The sequence below is a fragment of the Nelumbo lutea genome, chromosome 6, assembly GCF_056320005.1.
Source record: "Nelumbo lutea isolate HS-2025 chromosome 6, American lotus-T2T, whole genome shotgun sequence".
In the NCBI taxonomy this organism is placed as follows: Eukaryota; Viridiplantae; Streptophyta; class Magnoliopsida; order Proteales; family Nelumbonaceae; genus Nelumbo; species Nelumbo lutea.
In genome coordinates, this window is record NC_142689.1 from 2419302 (window position 1) to 2437181 (window position 17880).

General features: G+C 39.9%; 2 protein-coding genes across 3 annotated transcripts; one reads left to right on the forward strand and one right to left on the reverse strand.

Annotated features, from left to right (window-relative positions):
• The first annotated feature begins 809 nt into the window (after positions 1–809).
• LOC148846810 (uncharacterized) lies at positions 810–1959 on the forward strand. 2 transcript variants are annotated; one of them, XM_088949594.1, is made up of 3 exons: positions 810–948; positions 1039–1660; positions 1832–1959. In XM_088949594.1, exon 2 carries the CDS (start codon positions 1159–1161, stop codon positions 1633–1635), a length of 477 nt encoding a protein of 158 aa, XP_088805720.1. In that variant the 5' UTR covers positions 810–948; positions 1039–1158; the 3' UTR covers positions 1636–1660; positions 1832–1959. The 2 variants fall into 2 exon arrangements, with proteins under 2 accessions (XP_088805720.1, XP_088805721.1); XM_088949595.1 differs by having other exon boundaries at positions 813–948; positions 1057–1660.
• Positions 1960–8465: 6506 nt separating this feature from the next.
• On the reverse strand, positions 8466–9458 carry LOC148846811 (auxin-responsive protein SAUR76-like). Its single transcript, XM_088948146.1, has one exon. It carries the CDS (start codon positions 9246–9248, stop codon positions 8844–8846), a length of 405 nt encoding a protein of 134 aa, XP_088804272.1. The 5' UTR covers positions 9249–9458; the 3' UTR covers positions 8466–8843.
• Positions 9459–17880: the final 8422 nt, after the last annotated feature.

The following is a 17880-nucleotide window of genomic DNA, read 5'->3' on the forward strand; positions in this document are numbered from 1 at the left end:
TCAAATAAATATTAAAAAAAGCAGAAACACTTAGATTTATATGTACGAAAAAATAGGGAAAGTTTCGAATTCTGATTTCTCCCAACACCTCAACATTTATTAAAATGAAATGTTTACATGAAATATTATAAATTAATTAAGGTGAAAGATAACTTTACGAGGTATTACTTGAAATGTCAAATCAAACAATAAAAATAATAAATATTTAAAATGGCATTTTATCTAAGAAACACTCAATCTATACGTTGAGAGAGAAATAGTTGTAGCTATAGGCGGTAAGTCCGTAGGCAAGGCACAAGGCCCCCGGCGTGATATGGATTTTGTGGGTATAATAATTCAGTTTAGCTTTGGCCTTTGGGGCACAACCATTTTACGTTAACAAATTTCGAAGTTTTGGCCCAACAACAAGAACATGTGGATATATTTGTCATCACCCTCCAATAACAGAATAGAATCCAAACCCCGAACCCATCTCACCATCCGGTAGCAATTGATCTATATCTGTTGCGGGTCATAAAGCTGATATTAAAGGTTTTTTTTTTTTGGGTAATCGAACGAAACAGAAAAAATGAAAAAAGAAAATTGTTGGTGAAGTGACACGTCCAAGTTTGACCGAGTCAGGTATGGCTTGAGAGGGGGAGAGAGAGAGAGAGAGAGAGAGAGAGAGAGAGAGGGGGGCATCCTTGTATTGATCTTCGTAAACCGCTCAATCAGAAACGGTCCGCCATTGAGCGGAGGAGAGAAAGGGGGGAAGCAAATCTCTTGTGGGATAATGGTGGTATAAGTCTGCACCTATGTTGGTGAAAGTTCTTCGGGTAGATAGATATTTCTATAAACTTTGCTGAGTTGATTAGAATCTCTCTCTTTCTCCTTCCCTATCTAGGATTCTGGAGAGCCCGCCCCTCCAATCTCCGGAGCTCCCTCCATTTCTCCTTCTGATCTGATCAGGTACTTACTACACTGGAATACTTTTTTTAATTTAATTTTATCAATCAAATGGTACAATTAATCGTGGTACCTTTAATTAATTATTTGTAGGAATGAAACTGTGAGCAGATCAGCAGCAGCTCCTCCCCGGAAACCGAGAGCTGCAAATTTGGAACCCCGGGAAATCACTATATATTATCGTGATCAACAGCAACCTTCGACCTCAAATTAATGGCTGCCTATGAGGGTGCTGCTGCCAAGGTGACTGGAATCCGACAAATAGTCCGGCTGAATGGGATCCTTCAAAAGTGGCACTCCAACACCTCAAAATCAAGGAGGAGCTCCTCCTCCAGCACTAGCAGCAAAGGTCATGGAGGCATCTCTCCAGCCATCACTAACAGATTGAGGAACACCTACACTAGTACTGCCTGTGACTCAGACGGGGAAACTATCAACAGCCATGATGAATTCCCGGTTGATGTTCCCAGAGGGTTTCTTGCAGTTTATGTTGGACCAGAACTTCGGAGGTTCATCATCCCCACGAGCTATCTCAGCCTTCCAGTCTTCAAGGTTTTGCTGGAGAAGGTGGAGGAGGAGTTCGGTTTTGATAACAAGGGCGGGCTGACCATTCCTTGCGAGATTGAGACCTTTAAGTACCTGCTCACATGCATGGAAACCCATAATAAGGATCAACCACCTGCTGATTGATGATGACAACGCTGCCGGCCGGCCGGTACCTACGATTCTTCACTTCTTCTACCTACTTTATCTATCTATCTATGATATTCTCCATGCATGCATGGAGATGGAGTTCTCCTCCACTTTTATTCATGGTCGATCATAATAAGGATTAACCTGTGCTTTGGCTTTTTCTTTTTTTCCTTTTGTTTTTTTTTTTTTGCAGAAGTGCATGGTTAGAACAATAATCACGTACGTAACGCACGATTTTGTATAGAGATCCAAATTTTAGGATTTTCGTTGTTGATGCAAGTACGACGACACTGGCGAAAAGATTCAATCTGCTTCAACTAATTAAAATGAAGATAGGGAAGTATATATAGCTAGGATTTTGGGGCAGAACCAATTGTTGTTGGAGGCAAGAAGAAGGAATACAAGGCACTTTAATTACGCGCGTACTGGAGATTCCGGAGATTGCGTTCATTGAAATTTTCATTTTTATTATTGTTTATTTATTTGACCCCCCACCCATCTCCGTACATTTGGCCTTGAACAGCGATTTTGATTCGATCGCATCAAATTTCAATGTTTCAACAATATATGTTCAATATTACTTTGTAGATGGTTCTGAATTCTCACTGAAAAAACATGTGCAATCTTTATACCCATTATCCATTAAACACCTTTTAATTAATTACGTTTCATTTTTAATATTCAGATGCCGAGATGAATGATGGTTTCATCCATGGTTTTCAAAACGGGACCGGCCCGGACGGTTGGGCCGGAAAACGGGGAACTGGCCAACTGGTCAGGTGATCGGTTCCGTTTTACCCAAAAAACCATTAATTTGTTTAAAAATGTTGATTTGGTCAGTAAACTGTTAATCCGGGCGGTTGAATGTTCAGTGGTTTTAGTCATTTTTTATTTTTTTGTCATTATGGGCCATCCATTCGGTTCAAACGGTTGGACCATTTGACCCAGGAACTGGACCCCTGACTGATTCATTGTACGGTTCCGTTTTAACTAAAAATCGACCAGAATCAAAACCGCTTTGACCCCCGGCTTTTAGGTTAGCAGTTCAACTGTCTAATTCGAAAGCATGGCCCATTCCAACTTTAAAAATAAACAAAAATTAAAATAAAAACAGTTTAAAATGTTGTTCAAATTGAATAGGTCAAGGTTCGATTGGCTAGGTCAGTGATTTGTTTACTAAGTCAACAGTTTTTACCAAGGGTCGATTTAAGGGTGAAATAGAACCTATTGCCTAGATGATTCCCACGCCAAATAATCTGACTGCCTGGGTCAACAACAGTTCCAAAACACTATTTTCATTTTTGGATTTAGTACATTGTAGTTCAATGCAGAACTTTAAATTACAGCCCCCATAATCCACTAATAGCCCCTTATAAATGACATCCTATCCGTGGATTTGGCATCAATCCACGGTACGGTAGAGCTAAAAAATTCTGACCATTCTCCCTTCATTTTTTTTTTTTTTTTGTTGTGGTTGCGCATTAAATATTTGTATTTGCATATTAAAGGGGTGAGAGAGAGACAACACTGTTGACCTGTTTTGTTTTTGCCTTTCTGGAAACATAATATACAAAGCTATTGGTTCACATTCCTCTATTCTGCCATGTCATATTGATGATTGGGCTGGGCTTTACATATTTTACAAACGGCGTTGGGCTAATTTGTCCCGACTCTCCTGACTTCCACTTCTGCTCCCCCTTCTTCCCTTCGGGAGTATGACGCTTGTGACGGGTATTCTTCACTGTAAACTTTAATCACTAATTAAATCAAGTTAACACAGCATAATATATAATAGAATACAAAAAAAAAAAAAAAAAAAAACTCTGCACCAAATGGAAGAGCGGGATTTACATTTCTTATTCCTGAGATCTAATAAGAATCCAGAAAGGTGCAATGTCCAATATCAAACCCAACGAGCTCTTCACTGTTTGTGATGCAAATGCAAGTGTTTTATTCCGATTTTCGAGTTAATTAATTCATGATTAAAATTTGAATTTTTAAGGTAACAAAGACACAAACTGACAATATGGGTATTGTTCTCTCTGACGCCACAATACTTGGGAATGTTAATACATTCCCAAGCCCAAAGTTGAGCTATGTTAATACAAATAAATATGTATTATCATATACGTAAGAGTAGTTAGTGTGAGCCTCGGACCCTTGAGCCAAGCCCAAAGTCAACGTTGGGCCTATATTATGTCCAAGTCCATCCTAGTTACTAGCAGACAAGGTTGAAATGCTCATGTCCGAAGCTGAGCAAGACAGGTCCGGTCCTTGGGCCATAGAAGACCAATGTAGAGTAGAGTAGAGAGCCCTAATAACATCAATTAAAGATAAATTCCATGAGAGTATGAGACTGTGTCTAACAGCGGAGACACAGTGCATGCAGGTGCAACAGAAGAAGGATGAAACTTGAGTTTGTTCAATGTGAATTGTCAGTGTCACCATTTTCTTTATCCTCCATCACCCAACACAGAAAAGATAGACATGTATAGTGCAAATTGGGTTAACTACCTTTCCTCTTATTTATTGATGAACTGCACTGTGTGTACGAAGAGAACAACCAAAATGTCAAATGACGATCTGATTGAAATTAAACCATACCTTTACTTGGCAGTTAGGGTCAGTGGACCCCCTACTAGCTTCCTTGGACAGTTGGACTAGTTGCTGCTGCTTCTGCAGCGCTCGTAGCCATGAATCTGTAAGTTTTAAGCTTTATAGACAGACCTTTCAGCACCTCTGCTAGCTCTTTCCGCCCTTTACAAAGACTCAGCTCTCCATGCTAGGGAGTTGGGACCGCAATATCATCTTGGGCTTGGTGGGCCGGGTTGCTTCATGGAGTCAGAGTCTGCAAACTAGGTATATACATGCGAAGGAACAATTAATTGTTCCCACTTTCCATGCACAACTTCAACTTGTCTTTGATCCTCAATTTAAGGTTCTATTTGGTGCCATTGCTGTTTTTTTTTACTTTAAACGTTTTGGGTTGATTAATACTAGTTGCTAAGAGATATGTATCTTTGTCGCATCACATACTTCAGCCAGAACAATTAGACTTCACCTCCCTTAGAGCAAGAAACCTAAGTTTGACGTTTTCACAAACAGTTGTATGTCAATATCATTTTGTATTGATCAATTCAAAACATTTTAAAGTAACAGCACCAAACACAACCTAAATGCATTTAGCCCTGATTTGATATTGTGCAACTGTGAAACGAGCTAAATGCCGGGTTTCATCAGAAAATCTGCCACAGAGTGGCACCATCTCGCAGTATAGGACCACTACGAAGTGTCAACCCCAAAAGCTCATCAGAAACGGCTACCTTTTCTTTTCTTTTTTCTTTTTTTTTTTCCTTTTAGGCTTTCAATGAATGGCTATGATCATGTAAAGGTAGCAGGTATCAAAATAACGATGTTCATATTATATATTAGTGGTAGACATCTATAATGCCAAGATGGTCCAGTAGCTAGCTAGCGATGCATAAATGGTCTACAATAGTATGGTATAGATGTAATGAGCGGTTTGAGTTAGTCCACATCATCTTTAATTTCCATTTGACTGAATCAGGATAAAACATACATACATACATAGAGAGATAAGACACTCATCAAGTGACTGGTCAAAATAGAAGTAGTCGATGCTTGAAGTGGATGAGACAGATGAGATAACCTTGTCTTGTGTATCTATTTTTACTTGCTTGGCAGCTGGCAAGACCCACGCCACGCATCAAAGTGAATATTCATATATTTTCCCCACCCGCCACAACCACCACCACCACCAATTTTATATATATATTTTCATTAAAAGTTAAAACCAATGAAAACAATAACCACACACAATAGAGAAGAAAGACAAACTACCCTAAAAAGTAAAAACAAGAACAAATAAAAAAAGAAGAAAAAAAAAAACATCTACAAGGCTACAGATTAAAATCAGTACAGTTTTTTCATATGATCCACACCATAGAAGCAATAAGTATAAAATGTTGATGATCATAGTGTCTCATGCTATGAATTAATGCTTCCACCACTCACAAAAAGGAGGATTGCAATCAGCCTCACCAACTTTTAAACCAAAGGAGTTGCATGTTGCATGGCTACATCCTTACAGAGGGAGAATGATACAGAAAGTATTTGGCTCGAGGCCAAAAATGTAAAATAGGACAACAATCAATCAGTTGAACCCATACCCCCTTGCCTCTAGGTTCTAGCTAGCTAGTACCACTCCGCTCTGTCCCTAGTAAGCATAGCAGTGGTTCGTTTGGGAGGGAGGGAGTTCAGACTTCTGATGGAATGCATTAATGCATCCCTCTTTGCTCCCATTTTAAATTAAATTGTTTTGTAGGTTTTAAAATGACCCTCTATCTTATATTAGATTTTTTGTCTTTTTTCCTTACATTAAGCAATCAATAGCCAATAGCTATCTCCATCGCACGTGAAAATGCCAAATTTGTTCCCTTAATTCTGATATTGGTGTATATGTATAATATTAATAGACAAAGATCATTTTGCAGGCAACATGATGGCTAGTGTGGAGCCAGGAAGCCCACTCTCTCACATGCGCTGGTCGCAAATGACTAGCGGAATTGAAGCTTAGACACAACCTAAATGCCTTAGGTGTCAGACCCTGTTGCCATAAAGGCGTAAAAAGTGATCGGCATTGTATGTAACGCTCGGCAACCCGACAAATACCCAATTTGTCGGCTTCGTTTTGTTGTGAATTGGACCTCATAGGTACGAAGATACGAAGATGGGTCATGGGTGTGTGTATTGGATTGACTATTGAGCTGGGCAGGGAAGGGCAGCAGAGAGCCTTTTTGAATGGATTATATATTGTTTCCAGCCTTTTTGAATGAATTGTGTTGGTTTCATTATTCTCTCAATCTCATAACTCATAATAAGCCCGTTATAATTAAGAAACCCAATTCATACTCGGCCGTTCATTATCCATCCACGCACAGTCCTTTTGTCGGGAAGGATTAAGAAGATGGTGCGGAGGGACTTTTCATCTGACGGTGGAAATGACTCAGCTGCCAGACTTTATCAGGCCAAACCAAAAAAAATATAAACTCTTACGATCATGGATTGGGTAGCTGTCAGAAAGAGATCATGCCATGCCACTGGTCAACCATATGGTCCAGTCCTGAATCCTGATTTTATAAGAAAGAAAGAAAGGACGATTCCTCTCACTCCCAAGTATGGTCTCCCACATGGGTGATGGGTGATGGGTGATGGGTGGGAATGGGCCGTTCAAACTTAAAAAGGCCAAGGCACGGCTGGGCTAGCTGGTTTTTCCGCAGTTCAAGGCCTCCCTGCTGCCAGCTCCACATTACAGTCTACAGTATCATCGAACATCTAGACTGATGGTGGTTGGTTGCCACAGACGCGCATGGATCCGGACGTCGAAACGTGGATTGAAATCTGACATGAGATCGATCCATCGATCAATGCACAGATAGTGTCATCATGTTGAAACTTGAAACTGAAATCCCCACCCCAGCTTGGTTTTCGTTTGGATTTTGAATTTTGGATTATGGAATTTGTTTAGGTTTTTGAAAACGCCTTATGTGGTAGTAGTCGTCAGTAGATAACCATACAAACTGTGACCCACAAATCCACACAACACAATGAATAACTAGAGCCCAGCTACTACTTTCCTTATTGTACACTGTTAAATGTCATTGATCAAGAAATTGAAAACTAATCATCAAGACACGGTGGTTGTTTTGGGGTGGGAACTGGGAAAGAATATATATATATATATATATAAACAAGGGCATCTTTAACAAAAACTGGGAAACAATAAAGAATATTTATATAAAAACAAAACAAAATAGGATAATACAATAAACAGTCAAAGATAGGTGATAGCTGCATGCTTTGCAAAGCCTTGAGGGCTTAATTTTGCTATAATATAATATAATAGACTGCAAGGGCATCTTTAACTACCCTATCATTAGATGTTCAAACCACACACAATTTTATATTTTAATTATTTTCCACAGAGAACTTTAAACTGTTAATTATTATTTGTTATTTAGTAGATAATAAAAAATAATAAATAAAATTTAAGGAAATTATATTTTTAAGATGTTGTCCAACTGGCATGGCATATCTGACATCCCGTCGTCCCTCTTTTGGCTCACTCCTCTTTCCAGCCTAATAATTGACTCGCTCACCAATAAATTTAGACGATGATAGACTAGTTTGAGTTGGTTAAAAATGTTAAGATGTTGTTATTCGCGCAGAATCAATTGATTGATTACAGAGAGAAAGAGATCGATGTATAATATTCCATTAACAAAGGTGAAGCACTCAAGCCTGCCTGGTTCGGAGTATTGGAGGGGGAAAGAAATTAAAGCCGCAACCAATAGCAATCTCTCCGTTGATGCTGTTAGCGTTGGACTAGACATGACAGGACAGGAACGGAACATAATCAAACTAGTGGCAATGTCTCTTTTATATATATATATGCTCGCTCCTCTTATACCACTACTCTTCATTTCATTTGATTTATAAACGGTTGGTTTAATAGTGTCATACATTGAGATCAATTTTTGTTTGGTTTGGCTAGTGGTAGTGGCTACCACCTAACACCTACCCGTCCAAAAGCAATGAAATGGCCAATAGGGAGATTATTATTCTTGTGGGTATGTGTCTATGTGACGCTCATTAGTTTTAGTTTAAGCCAAACTTCTTTTGCTGTTAAAAATAAGCATCACATCATCATCACCATCCGTGTCTGTAACTGTGCTTAATTCGTCTGTTCTGTAAGCGTCTCGTCATAGTCACACTGGTACCATATATATATAAAAAGAGAGCTAAGATTGTCCGTCAATGAACATGTAATAAGAAACAATGAAACATCACATCACATCTTCTCAACCTGTTGGCATAACAACAAGAATAATAACAATCCCGATCAGATTTAGCTGATGAGAAATGAATTGGGTTAATCCGTCTTCATCCTTTCAGACTACACAACAGCTACTTCTCTAATTAATATCCTACTACTACACTAGTGCATCATTACCTCCGATTAATGAACATAACAGAATTTACAACTTTTTACTGTCCCCGGGACTGGGAGGGTGGAACTGCGGAGAAATTCGATCGAATATATGAGAGATGACTCGGGAGGGGGGGTTATTCATAGGGAATTAGGGATAGGGTGGACTCGTCGGCTGGACTCTGATTCTGCCACATCAACAAGCATAGAATTCGACCAGCTCCTCCAACGATTCCGGCTGTGGGTCAGCGTTCTGGAGCATCCAAAGCAGGTGCTCGAACAATACGACCTCGCAGCCCACCCTGATGGAGTCCGACTCGGCTGATGATCTGTCCACGAGCTCCTGGAAGAGCGGATGATCAATGAGGTCGGAGCTGACAAGGTACCGCCGCCGAGACTTTCCTACGTAGACGGGTCGAAGCCCTCCTTCTGGGGTGATTTTCTCGGGTGAGAGAACGGAGCGGTCGTCGACGTCGTCGGAGGGATTAGCAGCGACGATGGAGGTGACATTGGCGGGACTTAGCCTGCTATTGCTGCTGCTCATGGAGTGCCATCTCTTTATCACTGATTTCAGCTTCGTCAGTCTACCACCTTTGGACATTTTTTTAAGTTGTATTATCGACGGAAATGGAAAAACCGAAAAAGAAACCAGAGAGAGAGAGAGAGAGAGAGAATGGTGGGGGGACGAGAGCTGTCTGAGAAGGAGCAAGGAAGCTTCATATATAAAGGAGTTGGGGGGGGGGGGGGCATCATCGTCGCGGAGGATTAGATTAGCACGTGTGGACCCACTGTAAAGATGAGATAAAAAACAGCGGGAGGGAAATGGGAACCAAATTACCGTTCATTAAAAACCAGCTATGATCCTTCTCCTTCCCCCCCCTGGTTTTGTACAGTTGTACTTAATTACAAGGTAAGCAGGCTTATGGCTTATTTTACTACAGAAGTTTTCAAATTTGGCAACATGGGTACGCCTGAATATAGCACAATTAAAGTGATGCTTGACACCTGAAAAATAGTAATGTCACCGCAGATCAGCATAAGTGATGACAGTTGGCACTGCAAACCAGAAAGTAATGAAAAGAGAAAAAGAGGGATCATAGAAATTGCCATCAATTAATTACATAGATTTACATCAAGAAAAATTTTAAAGAAAAAAAAAATTAAACTTTAATACCCTGAAATTTGAGGGTAGCATTAAGTTTGTATCGGAACTTTTAAATTTGTCAATGCAGTACCTAAATTTTTAAAAAGTGTTAAGTTGGTCTCTATCGTTAGTTTAGTCGATTATTAGTTATATATTGAAAATATAAAAATTATCCTCCAATAGAAGACACTGTTTATTGTCTTCTATCTTAATAAATATCTGATTATCTTAAAAAAAAAAAACATGAAATATAATACAGGAAAACAATAACTGAAAGCAAAGAAATAAATAGAAATCAAGTCCATAAAGAGTTCGGCCAAGCCAAAATATTTAGGACCAATTGGTCCTAACCGACTTGGGGAATTTGAAGGCAAGTGAACTAATGTAATAAAAGAGTTAGAATGCTAGAAAGTAGGGATTGCAATTTTCCTTGTAAAGTGGGTCCAATCTTAAATGGGGAAGGGACGGGAGAAAATATTCTTAAAACCCTAAAAATTCATAATTTCATTTTTATAATACCCCAAATTGTTATAATCCAATTTTTAATATCCAAAATTTTTATAACCTTATTTCTAAAATACTTCTAAATTATATGAATTTTTAGATGATTGCATCGAGACAAAAAATTAATTAGTGACGTGCTACTCCGAAGATTAAATTTAGGTATCGCTTTTTATCATGCGTATCATGAAGCTAACAAAACTACTGACCGGCTGGCTCATAATGCTACATCTAGTGATTAAGTACATAGTCTCTAAATGCATGTATCAACCATCCTTACAAGTTAATTAAACTTCTATGCAATGTAATGAATGCATGTATCAACCATCCGGTGACAGCCAATTTGTTTGCTTCAACATGTAAATCCCACAACAAACACCCGTTGGAGTATAGAGTACAAAATTACAAACGGTTGTTTTCCAATTTATCTACTCTATCATTGGGAGCGATTTGGAGAGCTGAAAATGAAGACGGAATCTTCCAGGTGGTAATACGTGACGCATTTGTTTTTTCTGACCCTCTATTAATTGGATTATTTTCAACTTTGCCATTGGCTGTCTGTCTTAAATAAGACAAAAAAATAATAAGAAGAAGAAGAAACGTATATTTGGTATAACCATCTTTCTTGCGGCCTTGCGGGGGATGTCTTTGTTTCTTCATGCAAGAGTAGAAAACAAGGTTTAATTTGATTAATTTAAAGGACCGAATAGTAACAAACAAACTAACAGCTGTGGTTTTAGAAAAAGAGCCTCGTAAATATAAAAAGTAGAAAACGCTTTAAAAGCGAAGCATAGGCTGCGCCATTGAAATTGAAAGAAAGAGGCATTCCATCCGCAATCCAGGCAATATATGTATGAATGGAATAATGGATTGATTTTCATTCATGTTGCCCAACGCCCCCTGCTCATCGGGTTGGTGTGGTTTGGTTGTTAAGTGACACGTTGCACTTATGCCATGTGGCTATATTTTTAAATTAAATAAAAGAGTTAAAAACACTGACATGCATGTTGGCGGGGGATAACAAAATTGGGGCATCGCCGCATGCCCCTATCTCTCCTCTACGACTCCGTGCAAATTTTAATATTATTTATTTATTTAAATATACACTAACCAATAATTAATAATCATGAATGGTAATTATTTTTCTTTTTAACTTAAAAATGTTAACTAGTTTTCGTTCTTAGGCTTAATAGAGATAGATCATAGATGTTGTGAAGATTTAGTATTATTGTCAATCTAATACAATGGCCAGGTTTTGAAATTTAATAAAGTATTTTTGTGTTTTATACATATTTTATATCATTGTTTAATGTCATGCTATTAAGTATTATATAAATAAATAAATAAAAGGGTAAAATATAAAAACTTTTCCTGTAATTTCACTTTAACAAAAACCTGCTTTCAACTTTTAAAAACTTCCTTTCTTCATTCACCCACACACAAAACATTTAACCGATCCATAATTTTTTTCCGAATAGCCATTTTATCCTTTTATAAAATGGGTACTGAAATCTAAAATAGCATTACTAAATAATGTTTGATCAAGGAATGCCCAAAAAGTTAACGACCGGCAGCTGTTATTGATTGGCTTCATCCGTTTTTCATTGGGTATTTGAAAACAATTATTGATCGGTTAAACATTTTACGTCTAAGTTGTTACACGGAAGGGAGGTCTCTTTCGAGGTTTTAAAACTTTAGGAGAGATTTTTGTTAAAATAAAAATATAGGGAAAGTTGTTTTTTTTTTTTTTTTGTCAAAAACTACAGAGAGATTTTTGTATTTTACCCAAAAAAAAAAAAGTAACAATGTTATTTCCATTACACTAAATGTATAAGATTATATTTCCTTTAAAAATTGCTGTCATAAAACTACTTAAGCACTCAACCAAATAGGAAAATCAAAGTTATATTTTCCCTCCAGTGACGTCGTCACGTGTCACTTCCGAATCATTACATAACACCTCGCGCCATTTAATCACTAATGTGTTTTTACCAAGTCAGCTGAAATCACTTAGGATTCACCTCGGAACCACCTCAAACGCTTCAAGAGACAATGACCGCTCAGCATCACTTCCGCTAGGGCCTAGATGGGCATAGCCTTACCCGGCGTATGCACCTCCACGGAGTAGACCAGAGACCTCAATAAAAGCAAACCGGAGACCTCGGTAGAAACAGACCAAGGACCTTGGTAGGAGGGCTGACCTCCCGCCAAGCACTCACCAACCTGACCAACGTGGCGACCAAATTCTGCTACATGTAATTCATCGTCTTTGATTCTTCCAGGATTATATCGCCTAATCAATAGAACTGACTTCCATGCTGTTCGCTTTGGAGATAATTTGATAAGCTTTGTCACTATCGGTTAAATCACGTTCCCCTGAAAATCTTAAATGCGCTACATGAGATGGATGCCTATATAAAAGCACATCTTTTACCTACAAAAGGTGCACATAATTATGTATTAAAATTGTTCTTGCATTTTAAATTTTATTTTGAAATTTCTGTTTTTTTTCCCACTCTCATCACTGATTCAAGCATCCAGTACACACCTTTATTTAAAGCATCCCGAGTATGTAACACCATTTTCTTACAACTTGGCCTGTCGACCTTATCAACCCGATATTCGAACTAAAAGCTACTCTCTTTTACTTTTCCAAATTTTGATGTTAAGTGAATGGGTGTTGGGCCTTCACTCTTCTTCAAGTAACAAATGCCAAATATGAAAAGGGGTGAAGATAACATTTAATAGTAAACAATGAAATGAATCAATTATAATTAGCTACTTGGAAGACGGCGTTATGTTCCCCACATTCAAGGCCACCTACCTAATCATTTATCATCCTTACTAATTAATAAACCCCAAAATAGGGACTAGGGTGAACCCCGGTAGTCGGTAGAGATTATTCATATAAAATTAAGGACAAAGTGCTCCCGAATCTCACGTCCAAATATTTAAAAAAAAAAAAACTGTTTAAATAAAATTTATTTTTTAAAATCAATGTAGAGTTATTTCTTTTGGAAGGTATGCCACTTTGGTTCTCTTATTCTAAACAAATTCCAATCATCGCAGGTGGGACTGCCGACTGTGGGAGATATCAACTACCCATGTCGGCCTCCACAGACAGAAAATAGGAATCTTTCTCTCTCTCTCTCTTTCATATAAGACCAAATCTGTAATATAGGATTTGGAGCATGTGGCTTGAGTAAGAATAATGAGATTGAAATCATTGTATCAGATTCAATGAATCGAAGATTGCGCTTGGGGATAGGAATAGGATATTTCATGCATATGGATCATTGTCAGAGCATACACCTGCTTCTTCTTTCCGTTTCCACTTCATTAACACCTGAATATGGAGAAAAAATTGTTCCCCTGTTCCGCGGTTGAGTCCCAACTTTGTGAGGGTCCAACCCAAAATCGAACTGGGGTGAAAGTTGAAACCCTACATGACCCTACATGGTCATAGTCCCACTGTTGCCATAGCCCAACTGGCCCAGCCGAGCCCCATTCCAATCCCAAAATCTCGTCATCAAGAAAAGTATTTTTAGTATTTAGGGGGGCGGGTTGGTCAACACGTCTAACCTAAACACGCTCTCAAAACTCAAAAGCATAGGCTATTGGCTCGCAACAGCCAAAGTGGGATGGATTAGGAACAGAATTGGGGAAGAAAACGGGTAAGCTGAATTCATTCAGTCCTGGTTGATCATGCCAAGGTTTCCAACTCTATCATCTATATATATATATATATATATTCTCTCATTGCAGGCTTGGAGATGATATGTATGTCTGACGAAGAACTTGATCTTCTTCTGTATGAATTTTGAATCATGAATCATGGGTGGGTGGTAGTGTACTGAAGAAGAGCTTTCATTCAAATTCAAGCAAATAAGAAACGGATTTATCTCGATTCGTCCGGTACTAATAATGAACATGTTTGGTGTTGATTGGGTTAGGTAGCCTGTCTCCCCAATTTTAACTCTTTTCATATGATAATCTCTAACAACATTCATTCTATCAGAGACCATTGTTTGGTTAATGGTAAATATACTATTTCAGGCTGATAAATCTAAGGACAATGAGCAATCACATTGTACAACGTTTGAAAACAACCAGGGAATAAATGTTCCATCCTAGCGGTTGAATTGTTGAACATCAACACCCGCCGTAAGCATTAATGGTGCCATGTCTGTCCGATCTAAGTTAGAGAACACCGATATCGTATGGTTGTGTATAACAGATCAGATTCCAAACCGAGATCGTACATGAACCGATCAAGATTATATTGATTGGTAGCCATCTGATTTAAGGACCTGTGAAGTGATGGTGTGAAACCCCTGATTCACAGACGCCATTCATCATACTTGTGTGTGTGATTCATGTATTTGTCGATCCAGGCCACGTCACCGATGGATGAGTCAAATCCTTTACAGTTGAACCCGTTAAACTCATAATCATGGTTTTCAAACTGTCGTTGACTCAGACGGTCAAACCATTTGGCATAGGAATCTTCTAGGTAGTTCTGGTTCTGTTTTACCTCATGCAGTTCTTGGCCAAAAACCGTTGAATCGGTCAATGGCACATTGATCTAGGTAGTTGAACCGTCAATCCACTTTATCCGTTCAATCATTTTTTATCATTTTTAACTTTTAATTATTTTTTATTTTTTTAATTTATTTTGTCGAAACGGACTATCCATTAGATCAGATGGTCAAAACATTAACCCAAAAACTGGTGACCAGAACGGTTCCAGTTCTGGGTTATTTTTTAAAACATTGCTCGTGATACATCAAATCATGACGAACCATGTCAATCCTATATTCAGTGAGAATCACATCAAGTTAATGTGACTTATCATTATTGGCTTCTCTTCTTTTATCCGGATGCGCTCTTCACAAAGCATGCCTTATACCAGCCTCATACATGTATTTATTATGGAAAAATATGGATAGGCCCATTGCAGAATTCTGATTTTTACCGCATATCTACAACATTCAAAATGCCAATTACCCCCACCTATGCACCAATACCCACTCGTGACTTGGCATCAATCCCGACCTGACATCACACTTTTCGTGAATCCGTGGTAGGAGGGCTGACAGTGTGTAACAAGTGTTCTCTTCACCACGCCTTCAAGTGTCAACTACCATGCCTACAGCCGCCACTCCATCGTCCAAGTGTGTGCCATGGGTGGACTATGCATGTACTTTTGTATGGGGGATTGCCAATGGCACTATTGTAATATTTTAGTATTCTTTTTCACCTTTTTTATGTTTCTTATTGTCACTCCCCCAAAAGCTTAACGTACTCTTTCAGGGGAGGTAGGTAGTCGAGTGAGTTCATAAGCGTGTAAAGGTTAAGCACGAGATCCCCTCGACACTGTATTGTATGCTTGTGCTTGCCACTGATTATTGCAATACAAATAGCCTTTTACTAATTCCCCGTTCCATCTTGTTGCCTTTTTGTGTGTGTTTGCTTTGTTGCGTAGGCTTACTCGCCCATTTCGAGTGCCGCACGGGGCACCAACAATTATCCCCGTGACAGTTGGTATCAGAGCAGGAGCTCCTCTTAAGCCATTCGACCCGCGACGTGAGTGACAGCATGAAGCACAACAAGGACATCGTGGTGGAGATCGAGCATGGACTCTCCATAGCCCATGAGGCCGATGATGTGCCCGCCGATGACATCGGAAAGGATAAGGAACCGAAGCCCAACAAACGTGAGAAATCTTCCAACAAGCATGCAGCCGTTGAGTTGCGCATGCTATGTTGTGAAGCCACCGTAGGTGAGATGCGAGACTCGATAGACGAGCTGCATCAAAACATGGAAGCCATGGACAACACACTAGTCGAGATTGAAGGTCGCTTAAGTGGAGTCGTGGATGAGGTCCGAGACATAATCAATGGCACGCTCAAGCAAATTTACAGCATTACGCGCCAACAAGAAGCAAGCTCCTCCAACTCGCAGGTCCAAGACAAGCTTGATAGTTTTCAAGCCCAGCTCGATGAGATGAAGAACGAGTGGGCAACGTGGAGAAGAAGCACCTCCACATCAATGGTCATCCAGGCCCAACTAGATGAAATGAAAGCGGAGTGGGCCTCAATGAAGTCTGCCACATGTTCCTCCTCCAACACCCAAGCTCAATTAGAGGAGCTCAAAGCAGAATGTGCAATCCTGAAGAGGGCCGTCGCTAATCCAACCAACACTTCCTTTACACATACTCCCTCCCACATCAAGATTAGGGAGCCAACCCCCTATTCGGAAACCAGCAATGCAAAAGAGCTTGACAACTTCTTGTGGCAAATGGAACAATACCTTGCCGCCGCCAATGTGACTGATGAAATGACTCAGGTACGTACTGCTACTATGTATTTGACTGATGTCGCTATGTTGTGGTGGCGCAGAAGGTGTGTTGATATAGGACGTGGTACATGTGTTATCCGTACTTGGGCTGACTTTAAAAGAGAGCTGAAGAGACAGTTCTACCCAGAGAATGTGGAATACCTCGCTCGTCGCAAGATGAAGACTCTCAAGCACGGCGACTCCCTCCATGACTATGTCAAAGAGTTTTCAGCCCTCACAATAGAAGTCACCGATATATTGGACAAGGACTTATTGTTCAACTTCATGGATGGTCTAAAGCATTGGCCGAGCTCGAGCTCCAACGACGCAATGTTCAAGACCTTGCCTCCGTCATGGCCGTGGCCGAACAACTTAGTGAATAGAGATTGTCGGATGACAAAGCAAGCAGACCAGTCAGCCCGCATACCACACATTTGAGTGGGGGAGATAGACATCCAGTCCCCCGAAAGAGAAACCACCCTTCAACCACAAACCAGTCGAGCACCACAAGGGGAAGCAACCACAAGGAAGTCAAAGCTACTACAACAACAGATATTAAGGGAGACCAAGCCGTCCTCCCATTTGCTACATTTGTGGGGAGGAGCACTTCACCAGGAATTGCCCAAAGCGAGCAAAGTTGAACGCCCTCATTGCCAAGCTAAGTGATGATGAGCAGAGTGATGGGCAACGGAGTACTCAGGCGCCAAGAGTGGGCGCCCTCCAACTTTTCAATGCCATGAAGAAAAAGGGGGCTACCTCTAAACAGCCCTCCTCAGTCAAAAGAGGACTGAGGTATGTTGATGTAACCATTGGCGGGAAGCCAACCAGGGCCCTAGTTGACACAGGAGCCACTCACAACTTCATATCCATTGCAGAGGCCAAGAGACTAAACTTGGCCATTTCCAAAGTACCTACCTGGCTCAAAGCAGTTAACACAGGTGCCAAACCTATTGAAGGCATGGCCAGCCGAGTAAAACTACAACTCGGTACCTGGGATGGAGAGATTGACCTCTCTGTCGTCCACATAGATGATTTCAATATTGTCCTTGGAATGGACTTCATGATACAGGCAAAAACTGCATCGGCACCTCACCTCGACACCCTGATGATCTTGGACGAGCAATCACCTTGCATGGTTAACAAGATCGGCACCGCCAACACCAAGAAGAAGCACGTCTTTGCCTTACAACTCCAACACCACCCTCCACCATTGTTGGCAGAAAGATCTACAACTACCACCATTGCAACA

What these genes read in the sequence shown, in the direction of transcription:
- LOC148846810 (XM_088949594.1), top strand. Translation starts at nt 1,159, where the DNA reads ATGGCTGCCTATGAGGGTGCTGCTGCCAAGGTGACTGGAATCCGACAA.
- LOC148846811 (XM_088948146.1), bottom strand. Translation starts at nt 9,248, where the DNA reads ATGTCCAAAGGTGGTAGACTGACGAAGCTGAAATCAGTGATAAAGAGA.